Genomic DNA, 20,118 nt, shown 5'->3' with positions numbered 1-20,118 from the left:
CTACAAGCAAAAGGGTAGCTTCTGAAGTGGAATCATTAGAAAGAGAAGACCAAACAGAGTCAATCGTGAATGGATTTGTTGAAATGGAAGCACCTGCTCACGCTGCAGAGAAAACAGAGCACATTTTGGCAATAGTTCCAGTACAAGTGAAACCTAAAAGAGGACAAAAGGTGACACACACTTATGCTTTTCTGGACCCTGGCAGTACTGCCTGCTTTTGTACTGAAGAGTTAATGCATGAGCTTAACTTGTCTGGCAGAAAGACAAAGATTTTGCTGAAAACAATGGGAGAGGAAAAGGTCGTCAGTAGCCACATTGTGTCTGGGTTGGAAATAAGCAGCTTAGACAGCAATGACTTCTTTGAGTTGCCAGAAATGTACAGTCACAGTGACATTCCTGCTTCTGCCGACAATGCTCCTTCTCAAGACTACGTGAACAGGTGGACCTATCTTCAGCAGGTGTCTATACCTAGGATTGAAGCAAAGATTGGACTGCTAATCGGGGCTAATGCACCTAAAGCTGTTGAACCTTGGCAAGTTATAGCCAGCGAGAATGGCGGTCCATATGCTGTGAAGACAAGGCTCGGTTGGACCATCAGCGAACCCCTCCAAGGAAGCAGTTCACAAAAGGCACCATGCGGACTGATTCAGGTTGCAGCAAACCGAATATCAGTTAGCAAACTGGATGAACTCTGGGACCAGCAGTTTAAAAGTGACTTCCCTGAGCGTGAAAGAAACGAGAAACAGGAAATGTCAAGAGAGGATTTGCAGTTTCTGGAGATAGCGACAGAGTCAGCTACTAATGTGGACGGACACTACAGCATCGCTCTGCCATTGCGGAACAAGTGCATTAAGATGCCCAACAACCGCAAAGTGGCTGAGCAACGTGCGTTACACCTAAAGCGGAAGTTGGAGAGGAATACTTCATTCCACGCAGAGTACTCGGCTTTCATGAGTAACGTCATAACCAACGGTTACGCAGTGAAAGTGCCAGAACAGGACCTTGATCGTGACGATGGAAAGGTTTGGTACCTACCGCACCACGGAGTTTACCATCCCAAGAAACACAAGCTTCGAGTGGTCTTTGACTGTGGAGCATCGTACAAAGGCACCACCTTAAATGATCAGCTGTTACAAGGACCAAATCTTACCAGTACCCTTCTTGGGGTAATTATCCGGTTCAGACAAGAGGAAGTGGTCATCATGGCAGATGTGGAAGCAATGTTCCACCAAGTAAAGGTGCCTGATGAGGATTCTGACCTTCTTCGGTTCCTGTGGTGGACATCTGGTGACATTACTCAGAATATGGTGGAGTACAAGATGGTGGTTCACATTTTTGGTGCAACTTCGTCACCAAGCTGCGCCAGCTTTGCTCTGCGCAAATGTGCTGAAGACAACCGAGATCCAGCCAACAGCCAAGCGGTTGACACAGTCCTGCACAACTTCTATGTGGACGACTGTTTGAAGGCTGTGAGCTCAGAAGAGGAAGCCATACAGTTATACCACACTCTTAGAGCTGTATGTCAGAGGGGTGGATTCAGGCTCACAAAATGGATAAGCAATAGCAGAGCAGTTCTGTCTGCTATTCCAGAAGAAGAAAGGGCATCGGAGGTTAAAGATCTCGATCTGGATCAGGACACACTCCCCATTGAGAGAGCGCTGGGAGTCCAATGGTGTATTCAATCTGACAGCTTCAGGTTCAAGATTGTAATGCCAGACAAGGCACCCACTCGGAGGAACCTTCTGTCCACTGTGAGTTCTGTCTACGACCCACTGGGTATCTTGTCACCAGTCACGCTTCAAGCAAAGAAGATTCTGCAAGAGCTTTGCAGGAGAAAGATTGGCTGGGATGTCATCATACCTGCAGACCTAGCTCACAAGTGGCACAAGTGGAAGACCCAGCTCCGCCAGCTAGGGAACATAAGCGTTCCAAGATGTTTTAAACCTGTGGGCTTTGGAGAGTCAGTATACAATCAGCTGCAACACTTTGCTGATGCCAGTGAAGAGGGCTACGGTACAGTAAGCTACTTGCTACAGAGGAACAGCCGTAACGAAGTCCACTGCGCATTCATGTTGGGAAAGGCAAGAGTGGCCCCACTTAAGCCCATTACAGTTCCCCGCATGGAACTTACCGCAGCAACCATGGCAGCACGCATAGACAGGGTTCTGACGTCTGAATTGCAGCTTCCGCTCCAACCATCTGTATTTTGGTCAGATAGTACCACGGTACTCAAGTATATCAGCAATCAAACAAGTAGATTCCGTACCTTTGTTGCTAACCGTGTGGATGCAATCTTGAAATGCTCCAGTCCAGAGCAATGGAGGTATATCAACACCTCACTGAATCCTGCCGACTTTGCATCTAGGGGGCTCCGAGCAGAGAGCTTCATGCAATCCCACACATGGTTACAGGGGCCGGATTTTCTCACCAAACCCATGGAAGAGTGGCCAGAAGAGGTGCACCCAGTTGAAGGCCTGACTACAGATGACCCAGAGGTAAAGGGTAACCTGGTGTGTGCTAGTACAATCAAGGAATGTGAAGATGTAGTGCTGGAGTTCCTGCACTACTTCTCATCCTGGTTTAAACTTAAAAGGGCAGTGGCATGGATGCTTAAAGTCAAGAGCATTCTGCTGCAATTGTGTCGCAAAAGGAAGGAGTTGTGTGCTGTTAAAACACAACCTGAAGTCGAGAGGGATATGGAAGGTTTCAAGGACAGCCTGTTTCAAGGGGACACCAACAAGCTAACGGTAGAGAACCTTGCGAAGGCTGAAGAAGCAATCATTCGCTACTGTCAGAGAAAGACATTTCCTAAGGAGATCAGCGCACTTTCTAAAGGTCAGGGGGTGAAGAGGACTAGTAGTCTTTTCAAACTGAGTCCAGTACTTGAACAAGGCATCCTTAGGGTCGGAGGGCGACTCAGCAGAGCAGCACTACCCGAGGAGGCTAAGCGGCCAGCAATCCTGAGCAAGGATCTTCACGTCACGAAGCTTATCCTCAGAGAAATACATGAGAACTTGGCTCATAGTGGTCGCAATCATGTTATCTCCAAGTTGAGAACAAAGTTTTGGGTACCCGGTGCCAACTCTGCAGTACGAAAAATACTCGCTAGGTGTATTGCCTGTCGGCGTGAGCATGGAGTTGCAGGACAGCAGCAAATGGCCGACCTACCCCGAGACAGAGTTCTGCCAGATGACCCTCCATTTACTAACTGCGGAGTGGACTACTTTGGTCCGTTCGAGATCAAACGTGGTCGAAGTACGGTGAAGAGGTATGGAGTCATTTTCACCTGCCTAACCACTCGTGCAATACACTTGGAGATGGCAGCCTCGCTGGACACAGATTCCTTCATCCATGCTCTCCGTCGCTTCATAGCCAGACGAGGCCAGATAAAGACCCTTCGTTCTGACAATGGAACTAACTTCATTGGTGCAGAGCGTGAACTTAAGAGAGCCATTGCTGAATGGAATGTGTCCAAAATTGAAGACCACCTAAAACAACAAGGCGTTCAGTGGATGTTCAACCCTCCCTCAGGACCCCATCATGGAGGGGTCTGGGAGAGATTGATCAAGTCAGTGAAGAAAATCCTAAACGTTACCTTGAGGCTGCAGACACTGGATGAAGAGAGCCTGCATACACTTCTGTGTGAGGCGGAGGCCATTATTAACAGTCGGCCAATAACCAAAGCGTCCAGTGATCCAAATGATCTGGAAGTACTCACTCCCAATCACCTGTTGCTGCTCAGGAACAAACCATCTCTTCCTCCCGGACTGTTCGACAGGCAAGATCTCTACGCAAGAAGAAGATGGAGGCAAGTGCAATACATGTCGGAAATATTCTGGAAACGATGGGCAAGGGAATATTTACCACAACTTCAAGAGAGGCAAAGGTGGACCCGTCCATCTCGCAACTTTTTGGTTGGAGACATTGTGCTTATTGTTGACGATACAGCCCCACGCAACTCTTGGATTACAGGGAAAGTAATCCATGCTATCTCAGACAAGGCAGGAATGGTGCGGCAGGTTAGGATCAAAACCAAGACGAGTGTACTGGACAGGCCCATTACGAAGATTTGCCTTCTGCAGGAATCGGACTGAAGTAATCAACTGCAGAGACTGAAGTTTGTGTACCTTGGCTCCACAAGTGTACTTTGGTAATTGTGTAATAGGGTCACAATTAGGGGCCGGTATGTGGGAGCCAAGTTAAGATAGTTCATATGTTTTAGTATTTATATTTCGCTGTTGTTAAGCTTGTTTGTGTAATTAATAATTTTAGGAAATAGATGCATGTTTATGGTGGAACTAGGTTACGTAGTACCATGAATACATGTGCCTTAAAGACTCGTGTTTATAGTAACGGATGTATGCAAATTAGTGCATGCGGTGCGGGAGGGGGGAGAGAGAGAGAAAAGGAGTTAACACGGCATAAGCTATACGGGGCAGCAGGGTAGAACAGAGCCACACGGTTTTCCTACCGTAGTAGGTTATTTTGTTGAGGACAAGTTAAACCTGACCACTCCTGTAAGATGCAAAAACTGTGGAATAAATTTTTTGTTACATCTTTTCACATCGGAGTCCCGTGGAGTTCTTTTTCCTCTTCAAACTGACGTACGCGAGTGAATCACGGGAAAACTGGTCTCACGGCTTACACACCGCTGATTAAGAGGACCCGAGGGAAGCTCGGAAAGCTAAGCAGAAGTTATTTGGAGAGTGACTGCCGCTGGTTGAAAAGAGAGGTAAAAAAACTTCAGTGGTGTTGCACACTATTTTATATTATTTTTTTAAAGTCATTGTTAACCCTTTAAAGCCGGTCAGAGCAGCACGCTCCGTTTTGCGTAACTATTTTTAAATCCCTGTAGAACCTGAACCGTGTAAGCTAGCGCAATAATTTGTTTTGCATATGAAACCGGAGGAGTTGTACTTACATCTGATGCCATCAGCTTGTCCTCGGTCACGGTTTCCTTCCACATATAGCTTTGCAAAAATTGCATAAAAAGCGCTTGCAGGAACAAAAACATAATATTCCAGAAACAGGCTTCGCCGTTCCTATCAGCTGTTCGTAACACTTCCCACAGTGAAATGATGCACCTGCTGTTTTCTTTGCAAATTTGCATCATAGGATTGTTTTTTGTTTTTCCTGCAGTATATAAAAATTGCTGTATCTCCAAAATAAAACTATGAAGACACTCAAAATAAATTTCCTGTTGTAAACTATTTTTTGCAACTTTATTGTATTTAAAGTTTTGAGGGATAAGCCTCTTAAACTTCTCCAAGTAGAAATATATGTAAACAAAACTAAAGCGATTTTCAATTTTTTTTGTAGTTTATTGCACTTTTTTGCAATTTATGTAATTACTATGGACTTAATGCATACATATTATTAAAATATGGGCTATAACAGTTGTATTGATGTATAGCAACTTGAAATGCTCCCACAAATGGCACTACAGCATGTAAAAAAATAATATAAGCTCTGGTGGACTTGGTTCTATAGTAGGTCTTAAAGGGTTAAATAAATATCGTCAAATAATCGTGATTATCATTTTTGCCGAGCAGCCCTACCGACTGATGCTTTCAGATTTAAACGTTTGAGCAGAACGATGGCGTGTAGAACACTCGCCGCGTGTGCCGGGACATCCTACCTGTGGAGACCGGGGAGAACTCCAGACACAGCACCTCCGAGTCGTGAGCCTCGATCTTCACCAGCTCATCCAGGAACTGCAGCCCAAAGATCCTGAACACAGAAACAGAAACGAGTCAGCCGACCTCGTCCGCGTGAGCCGAGCTAACCGAGCGCGCTCGGTTCTCACCGCAGGTTTCCGCAGCGGTCTCCGGCCGCCAGGTGCCGTCCGTCCGGGCTGATGCAGAGCACTTTGATCCCCGCCTTCCCGTCAGCTCCCGCTGCCTCCCCCTCTGCCTGCAGGTGCTGCGTGTTTTCCCCCATGTACAAGATCCTCAGCAGGTCCTGGGAGCAGACAGGAAGTCATCAGAGACGGACAAACACAGAGTGTAATTTGGTTTTGTCACTGCCTCACGTTGCTGTAGAGGTTTGTGTGCGTGCCGGGGGGGTCGGAGTGCCACAGTCTGATGGTGTTATCGGACGAGCAGGTGAGGAAGGATGACGGAGGCAGGCAGGCCGGCTCCGGCAGCTCCGGGTACACCTGAACAAAGTACGACGAGACCCAGAGTACTTCAAACTGCTCTCACCGAATCAACGGCACAGAAGTGGAGAAGCAAGAAGACTGAGCTGAGTAAAGTTTGACTTATCTGCCTGCTTTGTTTCGCTTAATGCGCCTCATGGTCAGTAACAGATGCAGTAATGGTTCTAGTAACAACTGTGGTGCTGCTGGCTTTCCTGGCAGTATCTCAGCAGTATGTGCAGTAATGCTCGTGTGTGATTTCCATCGTAGTATTCTGGAAACAGTCCTGTACCTCTGGCTGTACAGGCAGTGTACTTCGTAGTAGTTTCAGGAGTATTATTTCATATACTGAAGGAACATAACTAGCAGTTTTTTGCCTCTCAGTATTGTTGGATCTACTAGCAGTACTTCCACAACAGTAGTGTTGCCTCGCCTCTGTCAGTGCGCCCCAGGGTGGCTGTGGCTACAATGTAGCTGCCATCACCAGTGTGTGGATGTGTGTGTGACTGGATATGTAAAGAGCTATATAAATACATCTGTCTCTGTGAGTGCTATATAAATACATCTGTCTCTGTGAGTAGTACTTACAGCAGTATCCCTGCGATTCTGGTTAGTATTTATGGGAATATTTCTAGCAGTACTTCTTACAGTATTTCTTGTAGTACTACACCGACCTCGACGCTCCAAACACAGCCGCTGTGGTACAGAGCAGAGTACAGCTTCCTGGCGTTCCTCACGTCCTTGACGTCCCACACATACAGGCTGTGGTCGTTGTACACGCAGGTCAGGTGTCTGGCAGCGGGGTCAAAGGTCAGAGCCAGTGTGTCTGGGTACTGAGCACCTGGGCTGGCAGGTAGCAGGCTTCTGTGGAACAGAGTGAGCGATCAGCAGAGTTCTGCTGTACACCGTTGGCTTCGTTTGCAGTATCCGTACCCGCTCTGAGCGAGGTCGACTCCCAGGCGGTGCGGCCGGTGCAGCGTGGTGACATACTGCAGGTTGGACGGGCCGAACACTCGGACGACGCCATCGGCGCAGCCGCAAAAAACGAAGCTCTCGCTGACTGCCAGACAGCTCGCCGACGACGTCTGTGAAGGAGAAGAGCGGCTCAGAGAGGAGCGTCCGGGCGCCGTCAGACCTCGGTCAGCTTCAGTCATGTATGATATCAAATATACCCGCCTTTTAACTGTGCGACTTTAGGACCGCGCTTCAAAGCTGTCGTTTATGAGAACGCTTCCTGTCACATGACTCGCGCTCAGAGGTCTTTCTGATTGGTTCTAAGATTAGATTCCTCATGTTTGCTCATTACAGACATAATTAGCAGCACTGACAGTATATTTGGTAGTATTTTAGTATTATATCTAATCACACAGGTGCACATATTCAGGTGAGATGTGGGCGGAGCTTGCCGACCTTCAGGTTGACCCAGGCCTCCAGGTGTCGGCTGCTGTTGAACAGACACAGCAGGCCGGAGCTGGTGATGCAGTAGGTGTTGGACGCTGTGCGGCCCCGCCCGCACGCCACCCCGCAGAACACGCTGTTCTTGTGGTCGCCTAGTAACCCCGAGCGGCCAATCAAAGGCACCGTGCTGTTCACCTGTGCGGAAGGAGAAATCAGGTGAGCAGTGACTTCAGATGAAGGCGAGAGCAGCCGTGTTCGGCCGACGGGATGTCAGGCAGGTACCCGTCGTTCTTTGGAGGCGTCCAGGTACCAGAACTTGACGTGGCGGTTTCCCGCGGTGACGAAGTAGCTGCTGTCCTGGGAGAAGGAGACGGCGAACACGCGGCTCGACACTTTGTTGGAGGCGATGATGGAGCCTTTCTGAAAAGCAAGAGAACGGCGGCCGTCACAAACGTTACTTCATCGCAGCCACAGAGTCAGCGAGTGACTGGTGTGGATTCTTACACCCTGCACAGCTCCACTCTGCCCTCTGGTGGCTGCTTTGGTTCATGACCAGGTGAGCTGTGTGTGTGTGTGTGTGTGTGTGTGTGTGTGTGTGTGTGTGTGTGTGTGTGTGTGTGTGCGCTCACCTTCCAGTCCCACACGCTCACAGTCATGTCGTGCTGGTATCCCACAGAGACGATGTAGGAGCTGTTGGTGGAGAACGCCACGCAGGAAATGCCGTACTTGTGACACTGAACCTCGGCCACCTGACCTCCATCTAGCTCCCAGACCCGCACGCAGGGCATGTGACCGCTCTGAGAGAGAAGAACAGGTAACGAGTGTGACGCGTGTTTGTTCCTGACAGATAACCTTCTGTGAGGAGGAGGCTCATTTCTCTGCTTCCTCTGCACGAGTATCTACTAGGGGTGCCACGATACTCGTATCGATATTGAACCGTTCGATACAGTGCTTTCGGTTCGGTACGCATATGTATCGAACAATACAACATTTGTAATTTATTTTATCAACTTTCCTTCTGACGATGCTGTCTGTGTGGAGCGCTCAGTGAATCTGTGTTGACTACTCCGCCTAGGCTGCACTGTCCAGCGCAGATCCACTGAGCGCTCCACACAGACAGCATCGTCAGAAGGAAGAGCGCAGGGCAAGCTAGCGAGACAGAAGTTAAGCTCTCCTTACAACATGGACCTCCCCCACTCTCATTCAGATCTGGCGTTTGGAATTATTTTGGTTTTCATGTGACGTATGACCCTGAAGGTAAGCAGTCATGGACTAAAGTAAAACAGTATGTTGGATGTGCCATGCAATGCTCAATTACATGGGTGGGAACTAGTGTGTTAGCGCAGTTAGCTCGTTAACGTGTTGGCCGTCTAGCCCCATGCACGGGGCGATCGGCGGTAGCTCGTTAACGGAGATTTGCCGTGTTGTGGCGTTAAGGTCATTTCAACGAGATTAACCTGAAAGCACTAGTGGGAACACAACGAATATGACTGCACATTTACATCATCCTAGTGCAAAGACAAAAACAACAAGCATGCTACTAACTTTAGCCGAGTCATTTAGACAGCTGTTAGCACATGATTCTCCTTATGCTGCTGAGAATATAGCCCAGAAGAAGCGGATAGTATAGCTTTTATTTTGGAAAGAGCCATTTCTCTGTAATAAACTCTCTTTTCCAAAGATGAGTGATTCCTCAATCAGATACAGGGCTCGCAATATCGCTAGCCCGACGTCCCGGAGCTAGCGATTTTTTTTCAGTCGGGCTACCAAAATCTATCTCTTCCCTGCCCGTCGGGCTATTGTAGGAAAAATATATGTCAATGCTTTTGCATTCTTTCAGAAATGTAGCTGGGTAATTATGTCATTGGCATCGGTGAGCCACTGTCAATATGTGACATATTGTAATCGCGTTTGAATTTGCGCTTGTTTTTTGCTTTCACTTTGCAATCGTGCGAACTGTGTATAGAGAGCGACAGCACTGATCTGTGAGTGATGATAATTTGTGCACCAATTCCTCTGACATCGTCTTATTAATCGTTAGCTTACTATGCAAACATGACAAGTGAAATCTCCCGCAGCTTAAACATGTGAGAGGTTGATTGCGCAGAGAATCGCTGAGCTTATATGAGTGCGTGTGTAAAAGCAGCAGGATATATATTTTAGTTCTGCTGAGCCAAATAAGACAGGTCAGGGTGAAGAAGTGACAGCCAAAGAAAAGCTTACCACAAAACGGAGAAGTTATGACAAATCAGACTATAAGGCAAAAAGAAAGTGCAGCTTTATGGTTTCATGGACAAAATAATTTCTGTGGCTGCAATATGACGAGCTAAATAACCAGGGCTGCACATAAGTGGTCCGCAGGTGCGCATTCGCTGTCAAAATAAAAAACACGCACAAGGGTTAGGGTTAAATTTAAAAACTGTACTTTTGAGTTAAAATATATATTTATAATTTTAATAAATGACAAATTAAAAATGCATGAACATTTTTTTTTATCGAAAAAATATCGAACCGTGACACCAAAGTATCGAACCGAACCGAACCGTGAATTTTGTGTATCGTTGCACCCCTAGTATCTACGTGTGCTCGTGTTTTGTGCTGAGAACAACTCCTCTACATGAGAACCAGGACGCCCAGGGCCCGCTCCTGCCAGGCAGTCCCAGGACATCTCCTGGCTGGCTTGGGAATGCCTCGACGTGCTCGTCACCGTGAACCCCGGGAGCTTCACCGGCTGCACGCCCGAGTTACCTGCACGGTGTCGTCATGTTAGGGGGAGGTAGGGTGGGCAGAGTCAGTCGTGTAGGTTCTTACCTCACCGGTGACCAGGTGCTTCCCATCGTGAGAGAACGCCAACGCGCTGAAGGGTTTCCTGAAATACACAACACAGGTCAACACTTCTGTCCTGAGCAACACGCCCAAAGATCACCTGACCTCGAGGGTCCGCCCCGAGCTCAGGGTCGGCGTACCTGGAGGCGCTGATGATGTGACTCTGTTTGTTCTTCTTCGGGTGAAGCAGCACGACGACACACCTGCAACACACAAACAGGTTCACTGGGGTGAACACCATCTGCTGCCAGCGCCATCGCCCGGGTCCACCAGGCAGATGTGGAGCAGGAACGCTGCGAGAAAACAAACGCAGGCCGATCGGCGCCACCGGCCAGCAGCGAGCACAGCTCCATCCTCCTTTTCTGCCTCACACAGTCGTGCAGTCCTGGAGCGTCAAACACTGAAGCAACTAAACACCACAAAGACAAATAAAGTCGACTCGGTGACACGGAGTCAGAGTCCCCGTGACTGTAGTTGTTAGTATGTTGACCCGTTAACAGCCTTAAATTTGAAGTCAACCAGAGGACCGTTACAAACAGCTGTAGTTTCATCAGTTTACAGTCTGAGCTCCGGCTGCTTCGTGCTCCTTTTACTCTGTTGGCGGCGGGTCGCTGTGGACACGTCTGCTGCTTTCAGCTAACGTGTGCGTTACAAGAAGCGCTAAGTGTTCCTGCACATTCATCAGCTGGTATACGGCCCCGGTTCTCCCGGTCCCCGTTTATTCAGCCCGATTAGTGCTTTCAACCCGCCGCAGAAAAGAAGAATTAAAGTTGGTCTAAAGAATCAATACTTCCTATAGATAACCCAGGAAAGATCAATGCTTTAGATCAGATAAAGCAAGCACAAGCTGGACCAGGGCTCGCAAAATCGCTAGCCCGCCGAAATCGTGTTTGAATTTGCGCTTGTTTTTTTGCTTTCACTTTGCAATCGTGCGAACTGTGTATAGAGAGCGACAGCACTGATCTGTGAGTGATGATAATTTGTGCACCAATTCCTCTGACATCGTCTTATCACTCATTAGCTTACTATGCAAACATGACAAGTGAAATCTCCCGCAGCTTAAACATGTGAGAGGTTGAGGATATATATTTCAGTTCTGCTGAGCCAAATAAGACAGGTCAGGGTGAAGAAGTGACAGCCAAAGAAAAGCTTACCACAAAACGGAGAAGTTATGACAAATCAGACTATAAGGCAAAAAGAAAGTGCAGCTTTATGGTTTCATGGACAAAATAATTTCTGTGGCTGTGATATGACGAGCTAAATAACCAGGGCTGCACATAAGTGGTCCGCAGGTGCGCATTCGCTGTCAAAATAAAAAACACGCACAAGATAAGAAGTTGCAACACACACAATATTATACTTTAATGTATAATATTGTAACGGAAACAAAACATCAATCAAAAAATTGCTCTTTTTTATTCGGGCTACTTAAATTTATTTTGGGCTACCAAAAACTGAAGAGTCCCTGCCCGAAGGGCTACCAGGGATTTTGAAATTTTGCGAGCCCTGTGGACTATTGAATGAAAACACCATCAAGCTGACTTTGGCCCACACGGCAGTACGTGTGACATCAGCATACCTGCAGAGAGCTCGTCACCCGTCTGCCACACTCAAGATGATTTGAAATGTGTGATTTCAGATCAGAGGGCAGCGCAGCGTCAGTGAAGAAACGACCTGACTAATATTTGACACTGATCTGAGGTCAGCTCTTTGATAACTTATGCAGATAACTTCAGGTTTAACTGTGAGTTTACAGTCTGATGAAGGCAGGTCACCATGGTAACTGATGCTGCATACCTAACGAGCTGGGTCATGTTCTAGATCAACAGGTGTAGATGGACACATCCTGACCAATCAGATCTCTCTCAGACCGTTTGAGTGTCTGAAGTCTGATTTTAAGGACGCTCTGCTGCTGCTCACTGTGTGTCAGAGACACAGCGGCTCCACCAGAAACATCCCGACGTCTGCTGTGGCTGACTGAGACTGCTCACACCGAATCTGTGATCGGCGTGAGGAAGACTGTGGGTGCGGTAACAGCCTCTTTGTTTCACTGACCTCAGAGGTTTCCTTCCATCTCTCAACCGGCTGCTGACAGCAGTAAAAACTGCTCATTACTGAGGTTTGACCTCACTGGTCTGAACCGTCCGGCAGCTCAGCCTTCAACCTGCCCAACATACTCTCCATCACTCATGACCAACCCAACCCAAACCTTGGGTTAAACCCTGAAGTTTACTCCCTGAACCACGAATCCTACTATACTGCACAGAGCTCTGGTGGCTTAAAGGAGGCGGGACTTACCCTGCAGGGTAGGCAATGAGTCCTGTGTTGGGGTCAGAGGTCAAACCACTGCTGCTGGCTGTGCTGATACCCAAGACTTTCTCCAAACAGACCTGAAACAATAACACACACAAGTCCATTTAAAAATCTCATGATTTAACAGTCCCACCGTGCACACAGGTCGTTTCCAGTGATATAAGCAGAGGCCTCCAGCTCACACAGAACAACAGTGCACACAAAAACACAGAGACAACTAAAACCGGAGTCATCTAAGTGAAACTTGTTTTCAGCAGATTGAAACTGATGTCAGGAACATTAGGAATCAGCTGCTGTGGGATCAGAGCACGCTGTTTACATGAATCTGTGCCTAAAATAAACTTTTAAGAGAGTTTGTGTTCACTCTCCTTCAGCATGGAGTCCGTGTGAGGAGGAGACAGCCTCTCCCTCGGTCTGTTGTCTAAACTTTAGCCTGTGGCTGTAGCTGCTGTAACTTCGCAGCGATTTAAACTCCGCACATTCAGACTTCTCACTTCCGTAATAACAAACAGGCTCTTAGCCTCCAGGCCTCTCAGGTGCTTTTGATACTGGCTGTAAGCTAACCCGAGCTCCTCGCTAAAACTCTCACAGCTAACGGGACTGTGACGCTAGCAGTTAGCCTGTTAGCTGAGGCTGTACCCGGCTGCTGGAGCTCCTCTTCCCCTGGCTCTGTCTGCTCTTCCTCCCGGCCGGTTGCTTCCTCTTCGCGGGCTTGGCCGAACCGCAGTCCGCTCCCTCTGCCATGACAGCAGAGGTACTTGACACTTTGACAAAGTTAATAGAAATACTCGGGCTGATATCAGTCTAAACGCCGCAGCGTGGGTACATAAACCTCCCACAAAGAGAGCTTCTCCGCGGGTGATGAACTGCTGACAGCCGCCTGCGTCGTATAAACTGTCGCTACAGGAAACCTGACACTTTTGTCTGCGGCGGGACTCCGGTTCAAACCAAGCCCCGCCCACAAAACAGAGAACTAGCCAATGGACAGCGGAGGCGTAGAAATCCCGCCTAACGTCGCCAAACCAGCCAATCAACAATCCGTAGCGTCGCTATCGTCATCATTATTATTATTATTAGTAGTAGTAGTAGTCTATGGATAGTATAGCAATTTAGATATAATTTAGATATAGCAGTGATGGTTATAAAGTCTAACAGCTGCTGGGAGGAATGGGCCATAACGCTCCTCTGTGTACGCAGCAGTCTTTGACTGAAGGAGCGCTCCAGTTCTTCCACAGCTTCATGCGTGGGGGTGGAGACACTGTCCAAGAGTTCTTCTGTCTCCAACACCTGCACTGGGTCGGGGGGGCATCCAAGCCAGTGTTGGTCAAGTTACTTGAAAAAAGTAATTAGTAACTAATTACTGATTACTTCTTCAAAAAAGTAATCCCATTACTTTACTGATTACTTATTTTCAAAAGTAATTAGTTAATTTTCAAAAACATGATACACAACCTGAATACGCAATAAAGCAACAGACCTTTCAGCCCAATTCTATTTTTCTGCATAATCCATCATATGAAACTGAATCAAATGAAAAAGTCTGTTTTTAAAACTTGTTTCTTTAGTTTTAATCTTCTAACTTTTATGCACATTGCATTAAGCAAATATAAAATTATGTTCAAAAGTCTTTGACTTGCAGATGTGTTTAAACCTATTTCCTGCATATTCCAGCACATAAAATAAAATAATGTTTTGTGTTTACACTCTTTCAAACAGATGCAAGTAAAACACAGCAGAAATAAATAAAATCAAAGACTCAGCAGCTCTGACTCCTGTTGCTCTTAAATCTATAGTCACCTGTGTAGCAGGAGTGGGGCGGGTGGAGGTTTGTCCACAGTGGTCGTGTCAGTGGGGGGATCTGGGGGTTTCTCTGTGAGTGTCACGTTTCTGTGGCAGCGTGCTCGCTGCTCGCTCAGATTTGAAGTTTAATTCTTATGTTTCTCCATCTGTGAGTGAAGTTAGCTCTATTTCTTTTCTCTCCCCCTGAAATCAGCAGCTGGACCTTTAGCTGCAACACACTGTGAGACAAACTGCACACACACAGTTTGTGTGTTTGCTGATGATTGTTGAGCTGATAGAAACACTGCATTTTATACCTCTTCTTCTGTAGTGCTAGCTAGATTCTAGAGTACGATCAGCAGCTCGATCGCTGGTCTCAGCACAGGGACACCAAGGAGTGAGTGGCCAGCTGATCTCAGAGACGGTGGGGTATATATAGAAGGTCTGCCAGGTAAATGGGAGACAGGACATTTAAAATTTTATGAGCAAGACTTTAAATTCATTATAAAATAAAGAGGGTGCTAGCTAGATTGTTTGTGTCACGTGAGCAGAAGAGAAGCATCCTGGACAATTAATGCAAGAGGACCTAAGTTGATCACACAGCAGTGGGGAGTAGACTTCATCACAGTGCTGTTGAGCCAACCATCCCTTTAACACTAACTAGTAATGACTTCATGAACTTCTTCACAAATAACATTTTTACCATTAGAGAAAAAATTACCAGTAATCATCCCACAGATGTAACATTATCTACAGCTACTCTTAGTACCATTGATGTTAAGTTAGACTCTTTTTCTCCAATTGATCTTTCTGAGTTAACTTCAATAATTACTTCCTCCAAACCTTCAACGTGTCTTTTAGACCCCATTCCTACAAAACTGCTCAAAGAAGTCCTGCCATTAATTAATGCTTCGATCTTAAATATGATCAACCTATCTCTAATGATCGGCTATGTACCACAGGCCTTCAAGCTGGCTGTAGTTAAACCTTTACTCAAAAAGCATCTCTAGAAACCATATCGAGATCAAATTTTAGATACATTTCCAGAAAATGTTGAGCGGAGTCTGGATTTTAACTCTGGGGTTGCTAATTTCCATCTTTGGAACGTACACCAGTAAACATCTTTTAAAGCAGTTATCAGACGTTCTTATCAAATGCAGCCGAATTTTTAAAATATGCGGTAGATGTAATTAGGAGTCATCCCTTAGATCACAGGCTTCCTCGCAGCCTGGAAGTACAAGCAGCACACCTGTGCTGCCCCTCGGCAGGCTTCCAGAAATGGACATCAGAGCTGAAGCAGCTGAACTACGTACAGGAAGAAGCACAAATGAAGCTGAATTTGACCTGCGAAGCTTCTTATGTGAAGTCACAAAATAAAGATTCCACCGTAATCAGTTAAATGTTGAGCACCCCTCAATAAACCCAATGAAGCACAGGACACAGAACTCAATGAAAATCAAGTTTTATTAGAATACGATGCAAAGCTCACTCAGAAAAATAAAGCTTCCTGTCGCTCTGTAAAAACGTGTCTCACTGGTAGCTGCAGAAACATTCTGAGTAAATAAAGGTTCCAACACAGAGACAGGTCAACGTGAGGCGGCTAAAGTAAAAACTTAAAGTCTGCAGATCACAGTGTGTCCTTTTAAAAAGCTCGCAGCCAGGGGACTAATGAGGAAACAGCTGGATTAGAGGTTTACATTCCAGCTGTGCTGTTTTCACTGGCCCCGCCTCACCGTGCTCACAGACACAAGGTCCTGTGTAAGTTTCAGCTAGAAGCTCTATAGTGCAGTATGAGCTCCACAGCTGAGCTCGCATGATCCCACTGCACCACAGAGGAAGAAGTTACAGGTTAAAGGCCAGCGAGTAACACCATCTGAATCCAAAATGTTCACAAAGATCAAACACAGTGATTTCACTAGAATAAAAACCTCGGGAAAAGGACAAACCGTCCTCCTGCAAACCTCCTGAAAAACAGTTTAAAATCAACAGTTTAGTGCAAACAAAGTCAACTTAAATCCAAAAAGTCTAAAAGCTCATTAACACACAAACAGTCTTCCTCTGTCTTTAAGGAGTCCCTCATGTTAGCGTTTCAGGGCCTCTGCTGTTTCCAGTAAACCTGTTAATACATTTAAAGCTCCGGCTTCACCCAAACCTCCAGTTTGTGTCGTTTCCAGGCAGAGAGGATGAAGAGCTGGAGGTCCAGGCCAGGAAGAAATCTGACCTCTGAGTCTGCAAGTGCTTACATGCCAACACGCTAGCTGGGAATCGCGGTTTCCCGACTTTGTTCCTTGTGATAAGCACCGACTCTGAATGCTGTCCTGACATTTCTCCACCCAAGTCTGAATCCTTCATCGTGAACTTCTTTGTTGCCCTAAAAATATTCAGAAATGTGAGCGTGTGCACGGACGTCAGGGGAAGCGCCGGCTCCACGTTATGCATTTGGTCCCATCCTTAGAGTTTGTTTAGTTCAGGTGATGTGTGTGCTGCCCCCTGCTGGTTCCTGCTATGATGTCACGTATGTGAAGGTGTACGATTGGACTTTACTGTAAATGGTAATTAGAAGGATACTGGTTTTCATGTTCCTGTGGTTTCCTGTTAGTGACAGTGACTGAGGGTAAATTTAGTGTGAATATGAGACGTGACTGCAGATGTTCCTTCTGTAACAAAAACATCTTTCCAGGTTTAGGCTGCCGTTCAGACAGAAATAGATATTTAAAGATGGTTCCCTGAGTATTTCCTTAAAAAAACAGTTAATTATGCAAACTATCTGTAAAACAGAAATCTGTCTGAACAGATGGTTCCATGTGAAGAATGCATCATTAACTTCCTGTGTAGGACACATTGAAGCTGCTGTTATTACACTGAAGGCTGAGGGCCGGCTGCTGTTCGCTTCACTTCCTTATTGCAGCGTAAACATGACTGTGATAAGAACGCAGGCCGAGCGTGGACTTGAAGGCACCGCGAGGACTTCCTGGTTGTCATCACCTGCTGCATTGGTAGACTCCTGCCTGGCTGCGCGCAGGCTGACGGCCGCAGGTCAGACCGAGGCGGCGGCAAGGCGATGAAGGCACGGTGGTTTCTCAATCGATTAGTTCACAAATGTGCGGTGAACTCTCCGCAGCGAGAGTTTGTACATTCAGTGTGTGCATCTAAACAGCAGCTCTGAAGGTGGGGTAAGGTCCCGTCTCACCGTCTTCAGACAGGCATACCATTAGAAAAATAAAGTTATCAAAATAAAAGCCCATTCTGTCAAGTTCCCTTCAGAAAGACCTGATTACAGTTTATTGCTTTGGAGGCAGTCGGTCCTACAAAGAAGGGAAAAAACACTTTAAGAAGACTCGTTTAAATCCAGAACAACATCAGACTGTTAAAGCGGCAGCGCCCAGTTTGTTAAACTAGGTCTGGATGCACGCTCTGGGTTAAACTGGTTTGCCAGGTCTGGGTCGGGTTACCTGGGTTCAGCCGCAGCCAGGATCAGGACCGGAAGACGTGGACGGCTCTGACGACGTACTGGCGACACATGGGGCACTCGCTCATTCTCTTTCCACACTTGGTGCAGGTGACCATGTGACCGCACTCCAGCAGCACGCAGTCGATGGGGGAGTCCATACAGATCTTACAGAGGTTCTCCTCCAGACCTCCGGTGCCGACACCGCCCGATTCTGGAGACGAAGGAGCGACAACCGCTTCTTTAATAACAGCATGTAAACACGACATCAGCGTTACTCGGTGTGATCAGACTCACCTGAAGCGTTCACAGCGTTGGCAGCTGAAAGCAAAACAGAAACACAAGAAAGCTGTTTCAAAAGTGTTTGAAGAACTGTGTGCAGCATCCTCTCTAAACCGAGAGGACGTCCGCTCGTGAGGAAACTTTTCCTACTCTAACTTATTTTTCACGTCTGTGATCAGAACTGATCCGATTTAAATGCTGAGCGCTTTGAGCACTCTGGGAGAATCAGTCCATTTACCATTTGGTGCAAACGTGAACCAAACAGGACAAACTCAGAATCACTTCCCTTTTGAATTTTAGTGCACGTTGTTTTCTTTGAGTATCATGAAAGCGTAACTGTAGGGGGCGCTCTCCTTCTGTATATGTATTAAGTCTGTTTCGTGTTAACAGTGGACTCTCTCACCCAGCAGGCTCTGCTGGTCCTGGTACAGGCGCCTCACTCTCTCCATCAGCTCCCACTTCTCACAGCAGCCTTTGTAGTCCACAAAGTTCCTGGCCAGGATTTCCTTCAGCTGCCGGACGCTGAGCGCCTCGATGTCATCCAGGCAGGTCAGGTCCGCCAGAGACGCCCTGCGGCCGGTAACCGGGGCGTCTTCGGGGTCCCAGGTCTGAACCGAGACACAGAGTCACTCAGGAAACTCAGACTCGGGTTTAAAAACAGAACCAGGACATAAGCTCGCTCTGAGCTCTCCCTCTCTCATTATTGGACACTTAACGGCCGGTTCTGGGTTTACCTGGTCTTCATCCTGAATGTCAGGCTCAGCAGGGGCTGTCTCTGTGGGTGGGGCCGGGGCCTCGGGGTGTACAGTGGGGGGGTCAGGAGTTGGAGTTGGTGTAGGTGTGGGGGGCTCGGGAGTGGAGGTGGAGATGCGAGGTGCTGGCGAATGAGAGGTCACAGAGGGCGGGTGGGTGCTCGGGGTCTCGGGGCCGGAGCTGCTCGACGGGGACGGCTGCTGACCCAGAACCAGCTCCACCAGCTCCTCCTGCAAACAGGAAACAGCAGCAGGAACAAACTCATCATGTAGATCATTCAGCAGCAAAAACTCTAGATGGTTTTAATGGAGACCGTGACTAGAGAAACCCTCTGCCTGGATCCCACAGGGCGGGACCAGGTGCCACACTGGTGAGCGCCCAGTGTGTGTGCAGTGTTTAATAGTCTCCATCATGTAAACCCGTGACACTTTACACACACGGGACATGTCAGCTAGTTTGCAGCAGACGTCTGCCCGTGCTTGCGTGCTCTGCAGAACGCGGTTGCATGCTACACCTGACATCTGCTTCAACAGCATCTCTCTCTTCGTGTCTGAAGGACTAAGCTGAGCAGCCCACAGACCGGCTGTTTGTGACACTGCCCCCTGGTGGAGGTAAACAGCTACAGCACGGAGACCGAGTCATTACGGGTTAAACATCATCAGACCAGGCGCACAGCGCTGTGCTCAGGCACAAAGATGTGAACAGAGAGGAGTGTGCTCCCACAGGAGACCAAAAATTTCAGCTTTGCTTTGTGCCAGCCTCACAGACGATGGATTCTCCAGCAGCAACAGAAGCAGAGGTCATCAGAGGTCAGCTGGAGCGCTCAAGCTCTGACGCCAGCACCCGGTCAGACTCTTCCTCCTCTTCCCTGTTATGAATGCGAAGAGGAGGAACAACACTCCAGCAACTGCACGAGTGCGACGGACCGTGAATATGGTTAATCAGGCCATAGCGGGTCTCACTGACTCCTCCCACCTGGATACCGCACTAAAACACAAGAATACGTGCACGTCTCATCAGGAAGTGGGAAATATGACGCATACGTCACCTTTTCTCTGCACATGTGGGTGGAAACCTCGTGCAGGTGCAGGTAGTCCCGGAGCTCCTTCACTTTCAGCTTCATCAGCTCTGCCCGCTCCAGCAGGTTGCCGTAGAAACGCTGACAGGTGTGACAGAGGCGTGG

At 47.6% G+C, this 20,118-nt stretch overlaps 2 protein-coding genes across 3 annotated transcripts in view; both read right to left on the bottom strand.

The window, feature by feature from the left end:
* The window catches only part of wdr62 (WD repeat domain 62), a 28,462-nt gene extending 14,855 nt beyond the window's left edge, over positions 1-13,607 (bottom strand). The window contains exons 1-12 of one of the 2 annotated variants that reach the window (XM_085431027.1): positions 13,313-13,607; positions 12,659-12,750; positions 10,501-10,563; positions 10,346-10,403; positions 8,164-8,331; positions 7,817-7,954; positions 7,547-7,729; positions 7,070-7,221; positions 6,811-7,000; positions 6,032-6,157; positions 5,807-5,961; positions 5,639-5,730 (exon numbers count right to left, since the gene is read on the bottom strand). In XM_085431027.1, coding sequence (XP_085287153.1) covers positions 5,639-5,730; positions 5,807-5,961; positions 6,032-6,157; positions 6,811-7,000; positions 7,070-7,221; positions 7,547-7,729; positions 7,817-7,954; positions 8,164-8,331; positions 10,346-10,403; positions 10,501-10,563; positions 12,659-12,750; positions 13,313-13,417 — 1,522 coding nt within the window. In that variant the 5' untranslated portion in view covers positions 13,418-13,607. The remainder of the gene's footprint in view (positions 1-5,638; positions 5,731-5,806; positions 5,962-6,031; positions 6,158-6,810; positions 7,001-7,069; positions 7,222-7,546; positions 7,730-7,816; positions 7,955-8,163; positions 8,332-10,345; positions 10,404-10,500; positions 10,564-12,658; positions 12,751-13,312) is intronic. The other variant, XM_085431028.1, reaches the window with a different exon arrangement.
* Positions 13,608-15,898: 2,291 nt separating this feature from the next.
* rffl (ring finger and FYVE-like domain containing E3 ubiquitin protein ligase) lies at positions 15,899-20,112 on the bottom strand. The gene is made up of 6 exons (XM_085431026.1): positions 19,984-20,112; positions 18,917-19,165; positions 18,586-18,790; positions 18,198-18,221; positions 17,905-18,114; positions 15,899-17,757 (listed from the first exon to the last, which is right to left on the bottom strand). The coding sequence occupies exons 1-5, from the start codon at positions 20,056-20,058 to the stop codon at positions 17,927-17,929; spliced, it is 741 nt and encodes a 246-aa protein (XP_085287152.1). The 5' UTR covers positions 20,059-20,112; the 3' UTR covers positions 15,899-17,757; positions 17,905-17,926.
* Between the last annotated feature and the right edge of the window lie 6 nt (positions 20,113-20,118).

Source organism: Copadichromis virginalis, linkage group LG14 (genome assembly GCF_057382275.1).
Source record: "Copadichromis virginalis isolate Kocher_CV1m ecotype Utaka linkage group LG14, C_Virginalis_male_GT1.1, whole genome shotgun sequence".
Lineage (NCBI taxonomy): Eukaryota > Metazoa > Chordata > Actinopteri > Cichliformes > Cichlidae > Copadichromis > Copadichromis virginalis.
Note: the sequence above shows the minus strand (reverse complement) of the source record. Positions and strands in the feature narration are given on the sequence as shown.